The sequence below is a fragment of the Doryrhamphus excisus genome, chromosome 16 (assembly GCF_030265055.1).
Source record: "Doryrhamphus excisus isolate RoL2022-K1 chromosome 16, RoL_Dexc_1.0, whole genome shotgun sequence".
NCBI classification, from domain to species: domain Eukaryota; kingdom Metazoa; phylum Chordata; class Actinopteri; order Syngnathiformes; family Syngnathidae; genus Doryrhamphus; species Doryrhamphus excisus.
In genome coordinates, this window is record NC_080481.1 from 13,974,925 (window position 1) to 14,000,001 (window position 25,077).

General features: G+C 39.4%; 1 protein-coding gene across 5 annotated transcripts in view; it reads right to left on the reverse strand.

Annotated features, from left to right (window-relative positions):
• The window catches only part of scube3 (signal peptide, CUB domain, EGF-like 3), a 98,559-nt gene extending 83,302 nt beyond the window's left edge, over nucleotides 1–15,257 (reverse strand). For 2 of the 5 annotated variants that reach the window (XM_058050618.1, XM_058050616.1), the window contains exon 1: nucleotides 14,103–15,255. In XM_058050618.1, the coding sequence (XP_057906601.1) occupies nucleotides 14,103–14,202 (100 nt within the window). In that variant the 5' untranslated portion in view covers nucleotides 14,203–15,255. Of the gene's footprint in view, nucleotides 1–14,102 lie in introns of all 5 variants that reach the window. The other 3 variants (XM_058050617.1, XM_058050620.1, XM_058050619.1) reach the window with 3 other exon arrangements.
• Nucleotides 15,258–25,077: the final 9,820 nt, after the last annotated feature.

Here is a 25,077-nt window from a genome sequence, read left to right on the forward strand (position 1 = left end):
CGCAGTACCCGGATTAAACCCACGCATGCACGGGGCGAACATATAAAAGTAAATAAATAAATCGAATAAAGTGTAAAATAATAGAAAAGATAAAATATAAAAAACTCAAAAAGATAGACATCATCATTATCAAATACAAAAAAAGTAATAAACACAGACGGTTTTATTTATCATCTTAATTGGCGCCAGTGATAAGTGAATTTCCAAGAAGTAGGATTTAGCTTGTCATGGGTTACAGCCGCAACAGAATCCCGTGTTATTATTAATAGTTTTATGTTATCATCATTGTGCCTGCTGTGGAATAATTTAATTTGATTTATCGATTATCGTGGCAGACATAATCGACAGCCATGATTCCCACTAGCCAAAGGCTGCACTGCACTCTCTCTTTTCCGAGTAGACACGTAACACTTCCTGTCCTTCACTGAACCAAAAAAAAACAAGTTTTTAAGTTTTGCTCCACACCTAATCCTTGAATTTAGACATAAAATATACATGAAAGTGCAAAAAAGTTGGCATAAAATTTTGTTTACCAACACAACTACAATCTAGTTACCATGGCAATGACAAAAATACCACAGTAATAGCGCTAGGCCATATATGAATTTTCTTAAAATATCGTTCAGATTGATATAGACTGAATTTGCGCTGTTCTCTAGTATGTTGACATCTCACTCCTTCGTATATAAATGTATGCCAAATTGGGGAAAATGATAAATTAGGGCTTTTAAATCGATTAAAATATCTAATTGTGATTAATCATTTTGTTCATAGTTAACTCATGATCAATCACAATTAATCACAGAAAGAAGCTTAAAATTGGGGGACTTAAAATTGAAAGTATGTATTGTTGTGCCATTTGTGAGTTGTCACTGTCCAGTCACGGTCCAAAATATACATGAAAGTGCAAAAAGTTAGCATAAAATTTTGTTTACCAACACAACTACAATCTCGTTACCATAGCAATGACGAAATCACCACTGTAATACAGCTAGGCAATATATACATTTTCTTAAAATATCTTTATTTCTTAATATCATAACCAAACATATCGTTCATATTGAAATAGACTGAATTTGCGCTGTTCTCTAGTATGGTGACATCTCACTCCTTCGTATAAAAATGTATGCCATCGCTGGAGAGTTTTCTGGCATTTAAAATTAGGGAAAAATGATAAATTAGGGCTTTTAAATCGATTAAAAGATCTAATTGTGATTAATCATTTTGTTCACAGTTAACTCATGATTAATCACAATTACTCTAGGAAAAAAGCTTAAAATTGGGGGGCTTAAAATTGAAAGTATGTATTGTTGTGCCATTTGTGAGTTGTCACTGTCCAGTCGCAGTCCAAAATATACATGAGTGCAAAAAAGTTAGCATAAAATTTACCAAAACCATACCAAAACAACTACAATCTAGTTTTATTTTGGTGAAGGGATGACCAATTTGACATTGAATAAAGAAGAATGTTTATTTGTAGTTCTAAACATAATTAAGTTGTTTTTTCCTCCTTTTTTTGTCTCTCCTAAGAGGTTCTGCTTATATATTCAACATAAATTTTGGTCCATATTCCAGCATAAATGACAAACGAGTTGATGATAGTGCTGCTGCAGATGAATCGATACATAATGTCAGTTTTGTAGCTTTTTTTACTCCGCTGAATTTATATCATCATATCGTGATACATGCCAAAAATATCAGTATATGTGCTGATGTCCATTTCACCCAACCCTGATGTTGGCCTCATATCCTACAAGCAACGCTAACATGACATGACACTCTCCCTTCTGCACACAGCAATTACATTCATTGGTGGTGACTTTAGCCAACTACGGTACCAACTATAAAGGTGGCAACATAGCAATTACAGCAAAAGTGTGATATATTTAGTTGTTTCCTGTCAAAGAGAGTTATAAAGTGAATGCTCCTCTGTGCGAGTTGTGAATCGGACTTTTGAAAGAAGACGTGCAGTGGCTTGGAAGTGACTGCAGGGAATTAGACGGCTCGTTTTTAAACCTTGAGATGAAACAATTAACAGACATCGGCTTGAAGCAGACGCTTTAAGTGTTTCATGGATGCAGTCAAAAGAAAGAAATTGAGAGTCACATGTTGAGTCAAATGCTTCAGTTCAATTAGAATAAGAAAACGAATGAAGAAAACTTAGTCTTTTTGTGTATTTGTTTCAAATGCAACTGATATCTAAATTACAAGAAAGGAACTGATTCATGATTTCTTTCAGTGCTCTAAATTCACCAATTTAATGGTAATGGTAATGGTAATGGTTTTATTTCATTTGAACATGCATCAGATTACAATTGAATGCATCACATAATCAGTTCACAGTTCCACATGTCCAAAAGGAGTAGGAAGAAGCAAAGCTTATTAAATCCTACCCCTCCATCTGGTACTTTTACAATCAGTAACTGTTACATTTGTTCACTTCCTGCTTTCCATAATACAGTTTAAGGTTTTTTTTTATTTTTTTATTTTTTATTTTTTTTGTTTTTTTTGTTGTTGTTTTGTTTTGGGTTTTTTTAAATCTATAATCTAATCTACATTTTTTAATATCTACTATATTGTGTAATATTGATGTAAAGGTGACTATAGGGGTGTTAGTTCATCTCTAGGGGGCTCTAATAAAGTTAAAACTTGCTTTAAATTGAAAATATTCGATTTACAAATAAGGAATCCTTAATTCACTTTTTTTAAATTTTTTTTTAAATAATGTACCTTGTACCAAAGTACGAGGTGATATGACCATCCAATGACATAATGGGTACCATAGTAAGTGTCAATATATATTTAGTTCTTCCCTGAGATCATATTTCTCCTCTCTTGTAGAGAAGTATTAGATGACATTTTTAGGTAATTAGTTGTTTTTAGCCATTGTTGTTGTTGTTTTTAATCATTCATTATTAACGGGAATAGAAATAAATGTCCACAATCATAGAGAACATTAGAATGATGAATGAAAGTGGTATTAATGTTATCTGTGATTTGACTCCTCATATTGTTTACCAGATCTCTTCAAAGCCTGAGTGTACATCATTAACCTTGAGAATACACGCATGTCACCTCCGAAATCCATCTAGTCTTGACAGGTGACATGATCTTGGCTAGTCGGTAAACGACCGGACCAATCAGCATCCTTTGGAGGAGATGAAGGTGCCATTTAAAGATGATAAGATACTGCAGGCTTGTAAACAATGGCCAAAAAAATCGAGGGTCAGGGGAGATTATTTTGGAGGCTGCAATAGAAGCAGTTGCTGGTTCCCAAATCTGATATTTCCACCAGTCATTTATCTACTTGTTAGCGCGGAAAAAAAAGCTTCAACTAGAAGAGCTCTGTGATGATTTAGTATTGAGGATTGACTGACATGTTTATCGTTTGATGTGTTGATGTGCACTGCTGCATTTTTATTGAGGTCTTTCCTATCTTTTCCATGCATAACAACCAGCTTGCAGACTGCTTTTTTCCGGCACACATAAAATAGGAACATCACGGTTTGAAAAATAAAAATTTCCAAAACTCTCTTAGCAGACTCATTTCTTGCCTCCACACAGAGATTGTCGAGAGTGGAATTGAACCCTGGTCTCCAAGCTGTGACGTCTAACCACTTGTCCGCCGTGTCGCCCTTCCTTATTTTATAACATTTTAAAAACAATAACAATAATACATTCATTCATTCATTCATTCATTTTCTACCGCTTTTCCTCACGAGGGTCGCGGTGGGTGCTGGAGCCTATCCCAGCTGTCTTTGGTCGAGAGGCGGGGTACACCCTGGACTGGTCGCCAGCCAATCACAGGGCACATATAGACAAACAACCATTCACACTCACATTCATACCTATGGACAATTTGGAGTCTCTAATTAACCTAGCATGTTTTTTTTAGAATGTGGAAGGAAACCGGAGTACCCGGAGAAAACCCACGCATGCACGGGGAGAACATGCAAACTCCACACAGAAATGGCCGAGAGTGGAATTGAACCCTGGTCTCCTAGCTGTGAGGTCTAACCATTCGACCGCCGTGCCGCCCTTCCTTATTTTATTCATTCATTCATTCATTTTCTACCGCTTTTTCCTCACGAGGGTTGCGGGGGTGCTGGAGCCTATCCCAGCTGTCTTTGGTCAAGAGGCGGGGTACACCCTGGACTGGTCGCCAGCCAATCACAGGGCACATATAGACAAACAACCATTCACACTCACATTCATACCTATGGACAATTTGGAGTCGCTAATTAACCTAGCATGTTTTTGGAATGTTGGAGGAAACCGGAGTACCCGGAGAAAACCCACGGGGAGAACATGCAAACTCCACACAGAAATGGCCAAGAGTGGAATTGAACCCTGGTCTCCTAGCTGTGAGGTCCGATATATCCGGGGTTTACTGTATAAAAAATAAAACCAATTACAATAAAAACAAAGAACTAAAAGACACCGGACCATACGACTCACTCCGAGTTAAAAGCCAGAGAATAAAAGTGGCTTTTAAGACAAGACTTAAAGCTTTCGATGTTGGGGGGCCTTTTTTTACTTGGGAGGGGAGAGAATTCCATAGTTTGGGGCCAACCACAGAAAAGGCTCGGTCCCCTCTTGGTCTTAAGTCTCGTCTTAGGCACCATAAGTTGGAGTTGGCCCTCGGACCTCAGTGACCAGTGACATTTATACAGAAAACACTGGTGAGAACCGCCCAAATAAATAACCGTTTTTTTTTTCTTGGATGTACGGCCTTGGATTTTTCCATTACTATGCAGAATAAAAGCATTTCCTTTCACTTCCAACAGTAATGCTGGTGTTCGCCATCAGGAATGTAAACACACGCAGTCTGTAAACAAGGCTCTCCGTGACCCCCCCAACCCCCTCCAACATCACTGACCACAACAAACTAGCCAAATGACGTGCCTCTCTGACCCCCTAGTTGCCCCCCCCCCCTCCGTCCCCTTCTCTTCCCCGCCTCACCACTCAAAGAGCGGCACAACTATTATCGAGCTAAGAGGTCACAGTAGAAAGAGAGTGAAGGAGGCCTACAAAGATGACAGTCCCACTCATATTTCTTTGAGATCATCAACATGTCCCATCAGTGACTAACAGAAAAAACAAATGTGGGCTCTGCGGTGGAAGGAATGGGGGGGGGTTTAAGGATTAATGATCTGCTGCAGCTGGCTAAGGAGCGGCACACTGATTCCTCAGTAAGCGCTCATAGGGTGGAAAGCAAGAGAGAAGGAGGGGGGTGTTTTTTGGAGGTAAGTTTAAGACTGGAGGGGACAGAGAGCCGTCAACACCGGCTCCATCCTCCCCCCCACCACCACCCCAACACCAACGTGGATACTGTCAGCACGCCGCTGCATCTGCACGCAGGACCAAAGGCCACTGACAGGGTGAGAGGAAGATGATAGAAGAAGGGGAGTGACTTTTCTTTTTTTCTCAAATACAATACCACAGCTCAGAGAAGCTTCCAAAAGGCCTCATTTGGAACATCTTGTACACATTATAGCTCAACAAACAAACAAGCTAGCATGAATATTTTCTGCAGTCGGCACGCACGGCAACACGTGGTCGTCTCTGCATGCAAGCAACACGGCTACCTTTTTATGATATACAGTAAACCTCGGATATATCGGAAATTCGCTCACAACGGACAGATAAAAAAAGAACCGATTTTTCTGTAATGCATTTCCAATTCATTGCATATATCAGATTTTTTATAACGGATTTCGCCTATTTCGGACAAAATCTCCAGTCCCGTTCCAATGCATTTCCATTAAATTTCCCTCGCATATATCGGATGGCCGCATCGTGGCGCTCCGATTCGCCGAGTCGTGACCGCTATATGATGTCATTTGCAGCGTTTGCAGCGTTGCCTGCGCGTCCAGGTACATTGGAAACATAGTCAAGGAAGTGCCTTTTTATAACGGATAAAATCCGATTTACGCATATACCGGATATAAATCCGATATATGCGTAAAACGGACATTTTCCGGTATACGCATATAACGGATTTCGCTTATATCGGACAAAACCAGTGGGAACAATTGAATCCGATATATCCGAGGTTTACTGTAGTGACAAACCAGTGGTCACGAGGGTCGCTCTCATTGCTGATAAAGTGATTTTCCACAAGCGCATTGACGGGGGGGGGGGGGGGGGGGGTGCTCAGACGCTGATGGGTTCCCCTGGGGCTCGACTGAAAATCTGCAGTGTCCACAGGTCTGCGGGTCGCACATCACCGTGAGCCTGATTTATACCGAAATAGCTTGCAGGGAAATTATATCTCTTTTGTAAAAATGACATGCAATTAATTGGAAAATGTATTGCGGAAGATAAACTCCTTTTATTGTGTATAATAATAATGTGACATTGTACAAGAAGGTCGAGAAAACAGAAGCGGTAAAGATATGATATAATTAAACAATGTCCAGATAACATGCAGAGTTATTTGGAAAATAATAGACATCTTTGGGGCTTGGATGAATTGTGAAGAAATGTCACCTATCAGGGGTCAATCAGCGGTCAGGGATAATTGTTTTGTTGCTTGTTTTTTTTGCTTCCAAGTTTCCCATATACAATAGTTTGGGAAAAAAGTTTACTTTTGAGCCACTGTGGTAATACAAATTGACAGTGATATATGCGCATTTGTTGACAACATGACCCTGCCGACATCAGTTCCATATTGGATTTTTGGACAGACGTTGGTTACTTAACAGCTCAAAAAAAAAATAGTTGCATTGTTACCAACTGGCGGTGCGCACACACTTTTATATTATAAATCAATTAACTATACATTTTTACACTTTTTGGCTGGCCCTGCAAGACTTTTACATCATAATATACTAGCTGCAATTATTAATTAATCAAATTCCTTTTGGTATCCAATTAATTTTGATTTTAATCTTTTTTTTAATTTCTTTAGTCATCCATAAAATCAGACCTCTTATGTTTGTGTTTTGAAAACAGTGATTTTCGCCTCTTTTCTGATATATTACAAACCAAACCACTAAGTGTTTTTGGTTCATACTGACGTAAGTGTATTTAGCAGTCCATTTAGCTTTAGCATTTTAGCATTAGGTTTTCAACAGCATCGGTTACATCTAATGTGTTTTGCGGGATGTCCAGTGTATAAAAAAAAAATTGGGGTAGACCCACGGATTGTTATGGGAAATTAGCAACCTCGCTCCCTGTATGCGCACTCTATAATGCTACACAGTCCAGTGCTCCATGGCTTACACTAAATAAACACAGTTAGGACACTAATAAACAGTTACCAACCACTTGTTACCTACTGGCAGTGCACACACACCTTTATATTATAAATTAACTATACATGTTTGCACTTTTTTTTCATAGTTTGGCTGGCCTTGCAATTTTTGGTCTGATAAGACTTATACATCATAATATACTAGCTGCCACAATTAATCGAATTCCTTTTGGTATCCAATTAATTTTGATTTTAATCTTTTTTTTTTATTTCCTTAGTCATTAAATAAAATCAGACCTCTTATGTTTGTGTTTTGGAAAACAGTGATTTTTTCTGATATATTGCAGTGTTTTTGGTTCATATTGACATAGTCCGGCTATGGCAAGTGTGTCCAAAGTGCATTTGGCAAGCCATTTAGCTTTAGCATTTTAGCATTAGGTTTTCAACAGCATCCGATACATCCAGTGTATAAAAAAAACTGGCGTAGACCCACGGATTGTTGTGAGAAATTAGCAACATCGCTCCCTGTATGCGCACTCTATAATGCTACACAGGCTAGTGCTCCATGGCTTACACTAAATAAACACAGTTGGGACACTAATAAACAGTTACTTACTGTTGCTCTTCTGACTCTTCCACGCGACCAAGTAACATTGGAAAAGTGTCTGGCTTCAGCAAGTTTTCTCAGCTAGATTAAAATTAATTTCTTTTGCTGATAGGGAATCAGGAACTCCAACCACTTGTGCCTGATGATGGCATCGTTAGGAATTTTAACTAGCCATCGCAAGAAACGTCAACAGAGAAGGAGAGCTTGAGGAAAGAGCAGGGAGGCAGTTTTACCACGCCTTCTGAAACAGAGCGTTTTGAGCCATCCCAAACTTCTTTCAGGGCTCACTTCCAAATGCGGAAAACTCATTTTCTGAAACTTTGGCATTAAGTTGCCTTTCCAGATTAATATTTTTGTGAAAAAAAAATTTAAATACATGACTTATAATTGGCTGGCAACCAATCTAGTCAGGAAAAGAAGCATAGAAAATGGATAGCTGGATGGATATGACTTATAGTCCAATGCTTATATATATATATTTTTTTTCCCTTTGGTGGCGCATTTTTGACTGATACAATTTATACTCCAGAGAAGTATAGTCGACAAATATGGTAAATACTGATATAACATGTCTGTGTTAATATAGTATTAACCCCAACTCTAGTGCTAAGGCAACATGAGGTGTCATACCTCGTCCACTTTCATTAAAGACCAGCAAAGTAGAACATTATTTTATGTGAATATTATTATTACATTATATTATAATGGTTGTTATAAGGTCAAATGGCTACATATTATTGCTGAAAATGCATTAAAAATATATATTACATTGCCACAAGTCAGAATAAGGACGTTCTGTCCGGAGTGGTAACATTTAAACATGCAGCTAATTATTAAAAAAATGATTAAATCCAGCCTTAGGTGATTTATTAAATGAAATATGCATTTTCCATGACAGTATAGTCATATAGTTTGGGGACAGAGTATTTAATACCGAGATGTGGAGAGGAAAAGGTACTTGGTTGTACATTTCAGTAGTGGGAGTGAAAGTGATTATCAACAATAACAAAGCCTCAGTGGGCCACACAGCTGAGGTTAGGACATGCACCTGCAAACATGGCGCAGCATGGTGCGCGCATCAAAGAGGCGCAGGATCAGGAAAGTGGTCTTCTACAGGAGCCTCGTTACGGGAACGAAAGCACTTATATTCCTGGTGGTAAAAGCCATAATGCATATGCAGTCTACAATCACTGCTATACACACTCGTTTGTCCACTCCACACACACACACACACACACACACACAGAATTGTTATGAAGTGTTTCTACCACTCAAGCAATGCCAAGATAATCATCTCTTTGCTCTCTCGCCTGCTCTGTAACAACATGTACAGTTGCCATTGGAGCGCCACTTGTCAGCTACAAGCCTTTGTGAGCGTGTGTGCAGAGTGGGTAAAGCGAGGCCCGATTGATCCCCCCCCCCCCCCCCCCCCCCTCGCCCCATTCATCATCGGCAAAGTGACCGAGGGCTGCCCTGAGGCACACCTTGCCTCATTGCCTATCCTGCACACAGGCAGACTGGGACAAGCTTCCCCCCCGTCACAAGAATCTGGGATCAAGACTATGTTCAGGATAGACATGCATTCATTTTAGACTCATGGGGGCATGCTGGAGCCTATCCCATCTGATTTCCAGGCAAAATCTTCCTTGGCAGATTATCTTGTGACTCCATTTTTTTTTTTCTCGATGTGACAAGAGGTGAACATATCTTCCAGATGATATCTTGGCAGCCAAACTTTGGCAGTCAAGGTCAAAGCCACATGGACCCATTGAGGTCAAACAACTTAAGCAACATTCCTGTTGGTCACCAGCTGGACAAACCAGTCTGAGAAACAAGGAACATTAAAGAGATGATGGGAGAACACCAAATTAATACCCCATGATAAAGGCTTTCTCCCCGATGTCCATTATTGACCAATAACAACTGATATTGGTCCTGAAACCACGAAATAAACACTGTGCAAAATAAGAGAAATACTACAAAAAGTGGTAATGGTAATGGTAATGGTAATGGTTTTATTTCATTTGAACATGCATCAGATTACAATTGAATGCATCACATAATCAGTTCACAGTTCCACATGTCCAAAAGGAGTAGGAAGAAGCAAAGCTTATTAAATCCTACCCCTCCATCTGGTACTTTTACAATCAGTAACTGTTACATTTGTTCACTTCCTGCTTTCCATAATACAGTTTAAGGTTTTTTTTTTTTTTTTTTTAAATCTATAATCTAATCTATATTTTTTAATATCTACTATATTGTGTAATACTGGTGTAAAGGTGACCATAGGGGTGTTAGTTCATCTCTAGGGGGCTCTAATAAAGTTAAAACTTGCTCTAAATTGAAAATATATTCAATTTACAAATAAGGAATCCTTAATTCACTTGTGCTGCACGGAACAAGAGTGGTTAGCGCCAGGCCTCACAGCTAAAAGACCTGAGTTCAATTCCACCCTCGGCCATCTCTGTGTGGAGTTTGTATGTTCTCCCTGTGCATGCGTGGGTTTTCTCCGGGTACTCCGGTTTCCTCCCACATTCCAAAAACATGCTAGGTTAATTAGCCACTCCAAATTGTCCATAGGTATGAATGTGAGTGTGAATGGTTGTTTGTCGATATGTGCCCTGTGATTGGCTGGCGACCAGTCTCGCCCGAAGACAACTGGGATAGGCTCCAGCACCCCTGCGACCCTCGCGAGGATAAGCGATGAATGAATAAATGAATGATTCACTTATCATGGTCGAGCCTGGAACCAATAAAGGAGGGATTACTGTACTCATTTTTGGTTAAAAACACTTCAAACGCAAACAAAAACCTATTAGTACAAGGTGATATGACCATCCAATGACATAATGGGTACCATAGTAAGTGTCAATATAGTGATATATATAGCACATCATGACTGGTTCAAGACTCTTCATCCTTGTAGGATGATATAGAAGTCTTGATGGAAAACGCAAAGTTCGGTATTTAGGGTTAATTTTCTTGTGGTTTCCGGTTTTGCGCTCATTTGTAGTTTTTCTGTTTCGTCTATGCAGGGGTCTCAAACATGCGGCCCGCGGGCCAAATGTGGCCCGCAGGACACTACTTTGAGGCCCCCACCTTGATATGAAAGTTTAATGTTAGTGCGGCCCACGCAAGTTTGATATGGATGCTGTATGGTATCATGTACCCAGAAAAAATTATTACGTTTGATTAATGTTCATGTTAAAGGTTAAATAACTGTTAATAGTTATCCTCCCTATCCGTGTGGAAGTGGTAAGTTTTTGGCTATTTAAGTTTAAAGGAAATAACTTGAAGGCTACCGTTTAGGTCGCTAGCTCTCTAGTTTGCGAGTTAGCATGTGTCTCAAGACCCTGCAGTTGCGCAATATGTTGTAAATAAAAAGAGTATAAATGTGACTATAGTCGTGTTTTGTCATGTCTACAGGGCTCTAATAATGCTTTGTTCATTTTAATCTGAAAAAAATAATTTGTCTACCCACCAACTATATGTTAAGTTTTTATTATTTGCCGTTTTATTATTATTATTATATTTATTTATTTATTACTGATTGATTGATTTTCTTTATTCTTGATTTGTTTATTTATTTTTCATCTTATTTTGTGTAGAAAAATAAAAAGTAAGATATTTGAGAACAGTGGAATGTTTTATCAGAGCTTTTCTTGTAGAAAATTGGAACCAAAGCGAAGTTTTTTACATTTTATTTGTTTTTAATAAATGCGTTTTTTGGGGTTTTTTTTTTTGGAAAACCTGATGCGGCCCAGTCTCACCCAGACCTGAGCTCCAGTGGCCCCCCAAGTAAATTGAGTTTGAGACCCCTTGTTCTATGGCATGTTGTGCAGCTGCTTTGCAGTGCAGTAGTACTCGTTTCTAGTCATTGCTATTATTTACATAGCCCTGCATTACACCCAAAGAGCAACACCTCACAGTCATAGGGTCTCTGCTGGTTTCAAGAACTCAAATTAAAGACTTTTCAAGACCACAATGAATACAATTTAAGTCCAATTTGACATCCATACTGGCAAAAAAAAAAAAACTAGAACGCCGATACCCCGAGACATTACAAATTGCTTATTTATAATCCAAAGACCATGACATCACTCCCACACAACACCAGCAGTAATTATTATACAACATTTAATTTTTTATGCCAATATCAGCTGATAATATCAGTCGGACGATAACGTTAGCGCTCATGAATGCATATTCTATTATAATAAGATATTTTCATGTTCTTTTAAAGTACTCTTCAGTACTTTTAAAGGAAAATAGAAGACATGCAACTTTCCAAAAGTACACATACGACAAATATGCTATACTCAATATCATATTCCGGAAGTTAATCATAGAATCTAAGTTGGCTGGACTGGAGCGAACAAAACTAGAACCGGCTTGGCGGACAAGTCTGTGTAGTTTTCCTTACGGCTCCGACTGGGAAAAAGCGGCGCTACTTCATTAAATGCAAAGGAAAGGAAGCGGAGACAAAGCAAACAAAGCAAGAGTTGGGTGCAAAAGGAAAGGGGTGAGTGAATGTCGGGGGTGGGTGGGTGGGGGGGGGGGGCTCTCGCTCTCGCTCTGTCTCCTCTCCAAAGTGTAGGCAGCATCTCTAAAGGTAAGTGGCCCCCGTCACTCAGACCTCAGATTGCCAAGTCTGCTCGGTTCCCACAGTGTGACCAGGGACCTGGATGTGGCCTTCCTCCCCACTCGGGGCGGCCCTGTGTCTTTAGACCCCCAGGCCCCCGGAGCAGAGGTTACACCAACAACAGCCAAGCACGGCAACATGTCAGGCCCACACCAACCGTTGCCTTGGTGCTGCTGCATTTAGAGAAGCTCTCCTAAGTGTGTTTGGAGGGGAAAAGCGATTTGCCGTGATGTCTCCGAACGTCTCTTTTTTTTCTTAGCTTCCTGGTTCTGCAACCTTCATCTCTCAGGTTTCTCTCTTTGTTTTCCGGCATCCTCTCCATCACATCCTGAAATACACCCTCCATCATCATTCTGCTGCGTTTCTTCCCACCCACCCCCCCCCAACCCCCCCTTGAGTAATGACTGATGTCTGAGTGCCGTGATTAGTCTGACATTGATGAAAGACAAAAAAACTCCTGTCAGGAACATCTGCCTTGAATAAGTGTTGAGCTGACAAATTGTACATTTTTAAAGACTCTCTTCACCCCCCCACCCCCCCCCCCCTCGTCGTTGCAAAAAATTGTTCCCAGCTTGCCGACTTGTCAGTGGCACAAACGTCAAGAATAATATTTATTTTCGGTTCAGACACGAAACAGGCTCCGAAATAGCTTTTTCAGGGGGGGGGGGGGCGTGCAGCGAAGCGGGTTCCCGCTTCCTGGTGACCCGACCAACAGGTGCACGCTCATTCCACACTAACGCTCATTCCACTCGACAAGGAAGCGTGTAATCAATGCTGTGGACAATAAAGTGAGAAAAAAAAAGTAGTTCTAATTTCAAAATGTAAATATTGAGTTTTCCCACAAGTGGGGGGCAGACCACCCAGGATGCAAAATAGTCACCCACCCCCTTTTTTTTTTTTTTTTTGGGGCCTTGTCAACCGCCCGAGAGATGTCTTTTTGTGTGTTCGAAACATCATCTTTGCATACAAAAATACTTCTTACAGGGTCCACTTATGGGAAAAATACGTGATAAAAAACCTGAGAGTACCCCCAATGGAATACTATGCCTCTCTTGTTTTCTGCAAGGTGTCGGGGAATAATAAGGACCGAGGCCCGGGGCCCACTTTGTGTGTGCTCTGGTGGAGCGTTTCTCCCAGGACAAGGGAGCAAGAGGGCAGTCGGCGGGGCAGATCCGCACTGTAGCTGCAGTGTCTGCCATCCACAGGCATCCACGCCGTGTGTTGCGTTACAGCCGGGTGTCAAATACTTGTCTGGACTGTGACAAATGCCTCCCTGCTAGTCTCACCTTGCAAAGTACCTTGCAAGGATGGGCTATGAAACTGTTCACACAGCTCAAGATCAAAGTCAAGCACTGGAATGACAGCAAAAAAGTCTTTTTTTTGGGGGGGGGGGTGCCTTTTTATTCCCTTAAATTAGGCACCGGATTGACTTTAAATCAACATGTGGTGCCTCCATTTGGGTTTAAATGTGTCTTTAACACACATATATATAACTTTTGGTACTTTTTAGAGCTTTGTGGCTCACTAGGGGAGCGCTTAAATTGTATCATTAGCAGCTTTTTTTTCTTTTAACATTGCACAAACATAAAGGAGTCAATTGAAGCAGTTGTTAGATAATAAGTAAAAAAAAAAAAAAAAAGGAGGTGAAAACTTACCTTGGTTGGTTTTACTTCCTGAAGCGGACTGCTGGACAAAGGCGACCAAGCAGAAGCCCACAAATCCAAAGCTGGCTCGTATCGAGGCGTGAACGTACATGGTGACTTTGCTCCTCTGCTGTTCCAACACTTTCACTGAAGATCTACCAAGGGGGGCGCCGGGAGCGCGCACCACAAAGCTATCTTGTTAATATTCCTCGTGGGCGCGCGGCGAGCGGACCAGGCTTCCAGTGCGTTTTTTTTGTTTTTTTTTTTAATTGAAATATTTGTAACCGTTTTTACGCATGCTTATAACGCGGAACGCAGAGAGGGTTTTTCAGTTATCATGTTTCGAGGCAGAACCAATGTCAATTTAAGAAAGGGAGAGAAAGAGAGAGAGAGAGAGAGTGGGGAGAGATGGAGCTTGTGCGGCGGACTTGGCAAGAAAGGGGGAGGAGAGAAAAAAAAAAGACGCTTCCAAGATGCAGTCAAGGACTCCTCTTCTTTGGCTCCTTCCCTTTCCTCTCTCTCTACAAATGACATTTAATTACAATTTTTCAGCCTTTTCAATCTTTCTTTACCACGCCAGGTGTCGCTCGTTTTTTTTTTTTAATTTTGGATGACGCACGTACGCGTATTTGCGCGTAAAGTTTACACTTCAACATTCGTGATTTATTGTTGTTCAAACTATTAGAAGATCAACACAGAATCAGAAATCATCAATTCAGTGTGGCTACTAATAGCGTTGATGTATAGATATTACGATATTATCGCTTTAAATGGACAAAGGAACTCAAAAAATCGTCTTCAATGCATATATTTTCTATGCTGCTTATCCTCATCTGGGTGCCATCTATGTGAGCTGGAGCCTACCACAGCTGACTTTAGGTGAAAGATGGGGTTACATCCCGAATGGTCACTATAGTCAATCACAAAACATTCACATCTATTCACAATTTAGAGCGTTATATTAACCGAACTGGGATTTTTTGGGATTGTGGGATGAAGCCGGAATCCACACAAGCAACAAAAAAAAAAAAAAAAAAAAAAAATTAACTATTATGTCACGGTTCGGCTCGAGAGCTTTGCGGTGCGACCCCACGATGCAACGAGCAGGAAAATAATATTTATTTTAGCAATAATTTTAGCAAGTATTTTAGTAAGTAGCTGACATACAAACAACTAAGATCCCCACACAGGGAGATGCACACACCTGAACTTAATACCAACACAAATTAGGGACAGGTGTGGATGATTGGGGCAACCAAGGAAGACAGAGCAAAGTAGGAAGTTCCATACAAAATAAAGGTCAAAAATGGAAACTAAAAGCCCAGACAGGAAACACAAACAAACTGTCAAGAGGGAACCCACACAGGGCGTGACGTATTACGGTGTGGTGCTGTTTTGTTGTAAACCAGTAATGGAAAATACTATATTTTAAATTAATGATAGTAGTGGTAGTCTTCAAATCATTTTTTTTCCAGTATTGGAAAAAGTTATTTATATTTCTCTACCCAATTTGTCTGTACAGAAATATAAATTGAAATCCATATTAATCTATTTAATGGTGTCGATTTTAAAAGAGGAGGCTTTTATTTGCTCATCTAATTAACAAAGCAATTTAAATACCTGTGGGAGAAGCTGCAATTTTCCAGTAGATGATTGCTGTCTGGCTGATGAGATGTGATTTTTTTATGTGATTAATATTAATAATAATAATAATATCGGACAACAGCAGGCACAATTGATGTAAACATGAAAAATGTTTGGGGTACAGACGAGTGAGTCAACTCAAAGATGAGTAGAGTAAGTCATCGATTTACCAGAAGTGTTTTACCGACGTTTTGATGTTGTTTAGGGTGAGACCCATTGGTTCATGATGCTTCATTGAAGCGGATTTAAGTCATTGAGTTCCATTTCTCGCCCGAAGACAGCTGGGATAGGCTCCAGCAACCCTTGCGAGGAAAAGCGGTAGAAAATGAATGAATGAATGAATGAATTTCCTTGTTGGAAGATTATTTTTCTTTGTTTAATATAGTGTAGAGCTGCAACAGTTAGTCAAATTAATTATCCAATTGATTAATCAAATTAATTAGATAGATAGACTCCCTTTATTGTCATTGCACAAAAACACAGTAGTGAAATTGCCAACGAAATGTCGTTGCCTGGCTCCCATATAATAACAGACACAAAAGAAGATAAGTAATAATAAATAATAATAATAACAATTGTGGTATTCAATTAATTTTGCCTGATTTTAGCCTCTCAATTTGAATATTGTTTAATTTCCTTAGTTATCAATAAAAGCAGACTGAAAAAAACAAGGTTGGCCTAATAATTTTTTTCCCATGAATTAAGAGTGTGCCTCGTACGAAAAATTACTCAACATGACAGTCTGAGGTATGGTGTCATCTTAGAAACAACACTAAATTCACCACACAGTAACTTAACACTCAAAAGGTATACCTAATAAATATACAAACATGTACAAATATGAGGTAAAAATACAAATAAAACATTTTAATGCATTTTGTCTGTATTTATCTGTCCGCCAAAGGAGCCCAGAGGGAGGCTGATATCATTGCAGCGCCGCAATGAATACATTGCTCATTTTGGTTTCATTTTTAACTCATATTGGTACATGTTTGTATATTTGACATGCTTCATGTGAGTGCACTGATTGGTCACGATTGGTCCATGCCAAAGAAAGTGTTTCCTTACTGACAAAGTAATTCTAGTTTAGTCTAAGAAACTTAAAACTAGTCTGAGACTACTTTTGTCTGAAACTATAACACTAAAAGTCTAACAAAATAAGTTTTCATTCTTTCACCAGTGAGGGATTTTCTCAAGGGAAACAGCAAATTGAAAACCATTTTTGGAAAATGTGGTGTCTTTGTTTTCATTGTATCCATTCCATACGCATCATTCCAAGGTCAACGGGGCCTCCTGAGCTATTTCCTACTCCTGTAACAGCCAGAACCATCTCATCATGAAGAGCTGAAACCCACTTAAGTCAATCTCTAAATTATATAAGACTATGCCCATGGGGGGAATTATTTAATTACCCCCCCAAAAAAACCCTGCTGTAATTGGTTTGTTATGCTGAAGCGGTCCCAGCTGTTGAAAATTCAGATCAAGGTGAATTAATTCCTCAGGTGATATTGTGAACAATCAGTAATTGTTTACAGAAACATTGATGAAAGCTTGAGATAATCACCAAACGCAATTAAGTTCTGTGTCATCTGGTTCCAGCACCTTGACGAATCCCATATTATCTGTTGCTCCATGTGCAGAGGACTGAGAAGATGCAGCTCCATTGTCACATTTCTCTCTCTCATTAATCCAATGCCAGAAAAGTAGGATGGGATTGTCTCTAACGACACGTAAAATGTTGTGCCGATTCCGGTTTTTCACTGTTTCCACGCTGCACAACACTGGTCCACATTACACGGACCTCCTCCCCCGAGAGGATTGAGGCTTGAGGAGTTACAGTACATGAAAATCTTACATTACTATGAGGACAACCTCCCAGTGCGATTGTGCCACATTGCAGCGCCAACGAGTAACACGACATTTATTTTCAAGTAGCATCCTACTGAGGAAAAAAAGAATCTGCATCCCGACACCTGCTACCTTCTTCTGCATGATGTCAATTCCTGCTACGGGGCAGATTTTTCTCCATACTCATAATTATCACCTCTGCTTCCGCTTGCATTTTTTTTTTTTTGTAATCAAATATAATTACAACCTCAGAATGAGGCTGATTGGAGATAATTCTAGCTTTGCCGCATAATGACGAGGTAACAAACCATCCAAAAATAGTGATTTCTTCATTCATTCAGATCGTTATTCATTATCAGCTCTCTAATCACTATGTTTTTGCGGTGTTTGCAATGTTTTTTTTTGGTCAAATTAATTATCCAATTGATTAATCAAATTAATCAACAATAATTGTGGTATTTGATTAATTTGATTTTAGCCTCTAAATGTGAATATGGTTTCATTTCCTTAGTTATCAATAAAAGCAGATTGAAGAAACAAGGGTGGCCTAATATTTTTTTCCATGAATTAAGAGTGTGAATTTTTTCGTACGAAAAAAGGTATTTTAGACATAGACTTAAAGAGACTATATTGATCCATAAAGGAAATTGCTAGGTTGCGGCAGCACAATTGCAAGAAAAGAAAAAAAAAACACTTGTAAAAACACTAGAAAAGTGGGAAAAATACAGTAGGTATGGCAGTTATAGTTACCATAAATTCCACTGTATAAGCCACACCCATTGGTCAATATGCTGCATGTGTCCGAGTCATAAAATAATTCCATGAGGACTAGACGGCTCTTTATTTGACAGGAACCAATCATAAGCTATGATACAACTCACAACAAACTTGCAGGAAGTCATTACTCAACATAACAGTCTGAGGTACGGTGTCATCTTAGAAACAACACTAAATTCACCACACAGTAACTTAACACTCAAAGGTGTAATAAATAAATATAATATATAATATAGATTTGAATTGTCACTTGCACATAGCATTAGTTTAAAATGCATTAAAATGTTTTATTTGTAGTTTTTACCTCGTATTGGTATATGTTTGTATATTTATTATATATATGTGTATATATATATATATTAGTTTAAAATGCATTAAAAGGTTTTATTTGTATTTTATTTGTACATGTTTATATATATATATATATAATTTGTATTTTATTTGTACATGTTTGTATATTATATATAGATATAATATACAAACATGTACCAATACGAGGTAAAAAAATACAAATAAAATACAAATAAAACATTTTAATACATTTAAAACTAATATACTATATACTATTAATATATATATATATATATATATATATATATATATAAAATAAATATACAAACATGTACCAATACGATGTAAAAAATACAAATAAAACATTTTAATGCATTTTAAACTAACCAAGTTCATGCTACATGCTACATGCTACAGCTTCACTACACTGCTGAATTTTACGAATTTTATTGAATTTTATGTATGTGGCAAGATTTGAATTGTCACCTGCACATAGCGTTAATTTAAAATGCATTAAAATGTTTTATTTGTATTTTATTTGTATTTTTACCTTGTATTGGTACATGTTTGTATATATATATATATATATATATATATATATATATATATATATATATATATATATATATATATATATAATAAATACACAAACATGTATATATATATACAAACATGTACATATATATATAAATATACAAACATGTACCAATACAAGGTAAAAAATACAAATAAAACATTTTAATGCATTTCAAAGTAACGCTATGTGCAAGTGACTATTCAAATCTTGCCACATACAGGGCGCGTCGTTAAATGAGACATTCAACACGACAATCCACCGAGAAAGCCAAGAAGATAAACATGTAAATGTGCAGCATCAGTCTAATTAGAATAACTTCCATCAGGGATATTGGATGCCTATCCCATGCCCCCTGTGTGCAAATCTCCGGGTGACGGTGAGGACTTGTATTAACCAAATGAGCTCAGAGAGTCACCGGGGGAGTCTGACAAAAGTCACAACATGGTTGCCACAGAGTCTGAGCAGCGAGTCCTGCACTGGGATCTGTGCACTTTTCATGGCAACACTTCATTAAAGACAGGGGGTTGTGCATGGGCATCACGCTGTGCACAAAACTAAGTTATTTTTACACCCACAGACACACAAGGGAAGACCAGGCAATGTTTAATTTATGAGTCACGTCATAAAAAGACTTAGGTTACATACGGGCTTATGGAAGACAGCAGCAGGAAGGCGCCCAGAGACCTGCGTGAATCTTTGATATCCGATTCACTTTTTTAGGTGAGTAAAGTGAGGAAAATGTATTTACACAGCACTATTTAAAGTCACAAATATAGGGACATAATGGAAGTAACGTCAGATATAAGATATATGGGATGTACTGTACGTCGCTGGGAAGAGAGCAACGAATTGCATCATAAAAACAGCAAAGAAAAACTAGAAAAAAATTAATAACTCATGCAGCAGATTAAAGAAAAAAAAGGCTACCTTAATGTATGTAGGATCTTTAATTCTAGGATACTCGTGACTTTTTCTACTTACAGCAAATTGAACACAATGCATCCTTGACCTTTGACCCGTTAGTAAGCTTACGAAAGTTTGAAGTAGAACAGGTGAAAATTGTGTACACTAACATTCTAAAATGGCGGCACGGTGGTCGAGTGGTTAGCGCGCAGACCTCGCAGCTAGGAGACCAGGGTTCAATTCCACCCTCGGTTTGCATGTTCTCCCCGTGCATGCGTGGGTTTTCTCCGGGTACTCCGGTTTCCTCCCTACATTCCAAAAAAACATGCTAGGTTAATTAGCGACTCCAAATTGTCCATAGGTATGAATGTGAGTGTGAATGGTTGTTTGTCTATATGTGCCCTGTGATTGGCTGGCGACCAGTCCAGGATGTACCCCGCCTCTCGCCCGAAAACAGCTGGGATAGGCTCCAGCACCCCCCGCGACCCTCGTGGGGAAAAAGCGGTAGAAAATGAATGAATGAATAAGAAATCGGGCGTCACGGCGGATGAGTGGTTAGCGCGCAGACCTCACAGCTAGGAGACCAGGGTTCAATTCCACCCTCGGCCATCTCTGTGTGGAGTTTGCATGTTCTCCTCGTGCATGCGTGGGTTTTCTCCGGGTACTCCGGTTTCCTCCCACATTCCAAAAACATGCTAGGTTAATTAGCGACTCCAAATTGTCCATAGGTATGAATGTGAGTGTGAATGGTTGTTTGTCTATATGTGCCCTGTGATTGGCTGGCGACCAGTCCGGGGTGTACCCCGCCTCTTGCCCAATGACATCTGGGATAGGCTCCAGCACCCCCCACGACAACTCGTGAGGAAAAACGATAAAAAATGAATGAATAAATAAGAAATCCAACTTGCAAGTCATGTTGCCAGGTTGTACTTTAAAAGTTGAAAAACTTAGAAAGCAACTGGCGGACCAGATTCAAACACTTGGTGGGTCACTCCCATCATATTGTGCAGAGTTACAGGTATATTAAATAAAAAGTGGATGTTAGAGTCAGGCGTGGGCAAACACAGCTCATTTGCATTAAAGCAACACACACACAACAGTCTAAATTCTGGCCCACACTTAAAATATACCACTATGGGAACTCTTACTATCAGGATAAAGCCATGGTGCTGATAAACTAAACAAATGAGTGATCACTTGTGCATCTTTCCAAATCAATGTTTTTACTTTGATGTGTGCTAACAATCCCCAAAAAGTTGAAAGAACGATCCAAATTGTCACAAGGCCGCAAGACAAATAGCGTATGTGTCAGCCAGTTGTTTGAAAGTCTGTTGTTCCAAGCTGTGTTTTCATTTTGACTGACGTATTGCACTTGAGACAATGCTCCAACAGCTGCTCCGGCAAGATAAACACAAGATGGATGCATGTTGAGAAGTGTGTGTGGAAGTGCCTCAAACCAGACTACAGCGGTACAAGGAGCCTTGCAGAGAGCCTGATGTTCTCTTCCAGATGGTCAAAGGCAGGGACACATATCACAGCTCCACACTTGCTTTCTTCTCCCTGCCAAGGCTCAGAGCTCAGAACCTTCTCCACTTTCACCCCATTCTTCACGGCCGGGGGCCACATACCAACACCGCCGCAGGCCCAGCAGGACCTCTTGGTATTCGCCATGCCAGCGCCACAGGGGAGCAAAGTGGCTTTTAGAGCTTTTTTTTTTTTTAGTGCATGTATCCCAAGTCAAGGTTGTGGATTTGTCCAAGGAATGCCTCCAGACCACAGCCACAGTGGTTGGCACTAACACGGAGCTAAAGAGGAAGAAGTGTCGCACACAGACCCCCCCCCCCGCCGTCTCACTAACAGGCCCACACTCGCCTGTCCAAATCTCATTTTGCAGCATCACAGAGCTGAATACGACTCCCCTGGCACAAGAGTCATTAAAGAAAAACAAAAGCTCAATAAGGAAGATGGTTTTCCCTCCTGCTTTTTCTTCAAATGGGAATTCTTGCTTTCATCCTACTTTGACCTACTTTCATTCAATTCTAGCATCAATTCATCTGATCAATCTTCTCGATTTATTTATTATCCCTTCTCGGCTATCTGGTGTGGCATATCAAGTACTCCACAGAGGAACATCGACTAGATGTCTTGGTTTTCTGTTTATTTGTTCCAAAAGGTCAGACAAAAACCAGGGCAATTTTTTTCCAATGAATCAACCTAAAAATATTAACAAAAATATATATTTTATTCAGAATAATTATAATAATTATAGATGATTATAATTATTTTACGGTTAGCGCACAGACCTCACAGCTAGGAGACCAGGGTTCAATTCCACCCACATTCCAAAAAAACATGCTAGGTTAATTAGCGACTCCAAATTGTCCATAGGTATGAATGTGAGTGTGAATGGTTGTTTGTCTATATGTGCCCTGTGATTGGCTGGCCACCAGTCCAGGTTGTACCCCGCCTCTCGCCCGAAGACTGCTGGGATAGGCTCCAGCATCCCCTGCGGCCCTCGTGAGGAAAAAGCGGTAGAAAATGAATGAATGAATAATAATTATAGGCGGCACGGCGGTTGAGTGGTTAGTGCACAGACGTCACAGCTAGGAGACCAGGGTTCAATTCCACCCTTGGCCATCTCTGTGTGGAGTTTGTATGTGTGGGTTTACTCCAGGTACTCCGGTTTCCTCCCACATTCCAAAAAAACATAATAGGTTAATTGGCGACCTCAAATTGTCCATAGGTATGAATATGAGTGTGAATGGTTGTTTGTCTATATGTGCCCTGTGATTGGCTGGCCACCAGTCCACAGCTGGGATAGGCTCCAGCACCCCCGCAACCCTTGTGAGGAAAAAGCGGTAGAAAATGAATGAATGAATAATAATTATAACAACATGGATTTTTATCAAATTGCTGACACTCATAATTTTCTTTGGCCCCGTGGTGGGTTATGTAGTAATGCTATGCTATGCTGCAATGAAAAAAAAATGCATGGACAATGAGTCACTGTTGTTTTGTTTGGGCACTCCATTTCACGGAACAATACGGTACAGGGCAAAAACGACTAGTTTGTTACGTGCAGGATTGTACACTAACCAAGACGGAGTATGTAAACACAATTTGGGTGAAAACTTTTAACAAAAACAGAGGTTTTGTTGTATTATAATTTGTTTTGTACTGGGGAGGGGCTTGGAACCAACATTATTGTTTTCAGTGTCCTTCCCATGTTTACAGCTTGAAGTTGTCACCCCTTTGATGACATTTCTTGAGTGCCAAGTAACGTTGTCCAAGTAACGTTACCAAGCCTGACCTCCAGGATGTTACACACAAACCTTTACATTTGGTGTAATTGTCAAAGACCCCGAGGCTGTGATATATTCTACTGTCAAAGAGAACTCCTTTCATGTTACACAAGTATTGTTCCAGCAGGTAGACAAGACCCAGACAGGCTTAATAGTCGTAACAACTGAGCACACACTACTGCTACAGGGGATGCAGGTCGTGGTTTGTCAGAGTGTGTTCGCGTATGCATGTCGTGGCCAATATACTAACCACTAGGGCACTGTGCGACTCGCCTTATAATTCTAATACATTTAAAGGGGAATTGAACTTTTTGGTAAATTTTGCCCATCATTCACAATCCTTATGTGGAACATGAACACATATTTATTTCCGTTTTCTGTGCATTATGACACAAGAAAGTGAGTTAATACGAGCTAGCTGACAATGCAAAAACCCTCTTACAATGTTGCATTGTTTGATATAGTACACTGATGATAACATGTAATAGTTGCAGTATCTTGTGTATTTTGATGATATAAAACACTAACAAAACTTTCCTAGGGCGCATACTTACTGTAAGCTAGTTCCGTGGACAATAGCAGCATAGATACAGCAATAACACTTACAATGTCTGCTCTCCTTGGGATGGCTGTGTCTTCCAGCACAAGACGAGTGTGCTCCAGTTCTCTGGCAAACAAGCATCTTGTTGGGTCTTTGTCGCGAAATTGAGGGCTAGGTATCCACTCTTCCATCTGTGAATGACAAATGACAAGCAGCTAGCAGGTAGCAGCTAGCGACATGTTAGTCCGCCAGATATAATTTATAAATAATTTTTCAGCTTAGCTGCCATTACTATAGCTTGGTTAATATATAAGTCAGTTCTGTAAATGGAACAGTTTCTTTGGTGAGTTTTTTTTCCCCCCAAGAGCTTTAGCCTAGCTAGCTAGCTCATATTAATTTGTAGTAGAATGCACAAAAAAGGGAATATGTGTTTATGTTTCACTTAAGGATTGTGAATAATTGGCAATTTTTGCATTTTCCCTTTAAAGTATGCCTCCTCTGTATGGACAGAAAAAAATATATATTACAAAATATTTTCTACAGTCATCCTTTGCTACATCGCAGTTTGACTATCACTCCCTCTCTCTATCATGTTATTTTTTGTTTTTTTTTAAATCAATGATTGCTGTTTTGTTATCATGTCTACTATATTAGGGAAGATATATGAAGTATAAAGGTGACTATAGGGGTGTTATTTCTTGTTTACGGGGCTCTAATAATGTTAAAAAAACAATTTTTTTGAAATTTATAAAGTGTTTTCTACGTTCCATAACTATGAAAATATTCCAAATGAATGCTCAAAAACGGTCACGAAAACACACAGAAACCTTAGGTCAAATACTTGCTACATTTAGGAATTGGGGGAAAAATATGCCCTCTAAAGTTGCAAGAACCACCGCACTACAAGATGTCCCAAGACTTCAACTGTACATATGGTTTTTTCTTGGGCTTTTCGGCAATACTAATTAAAAAAAAAAAAAAAACGCCCACACGGCAGCTTCTCAAGGGTGACATGCAGCACAGTGTCCTAATGATGGCTAATTTAATGGCCCGAAGTGACCTTTCAGCTCATATATCACGTCCATCTTCTGACAAAATGAAATT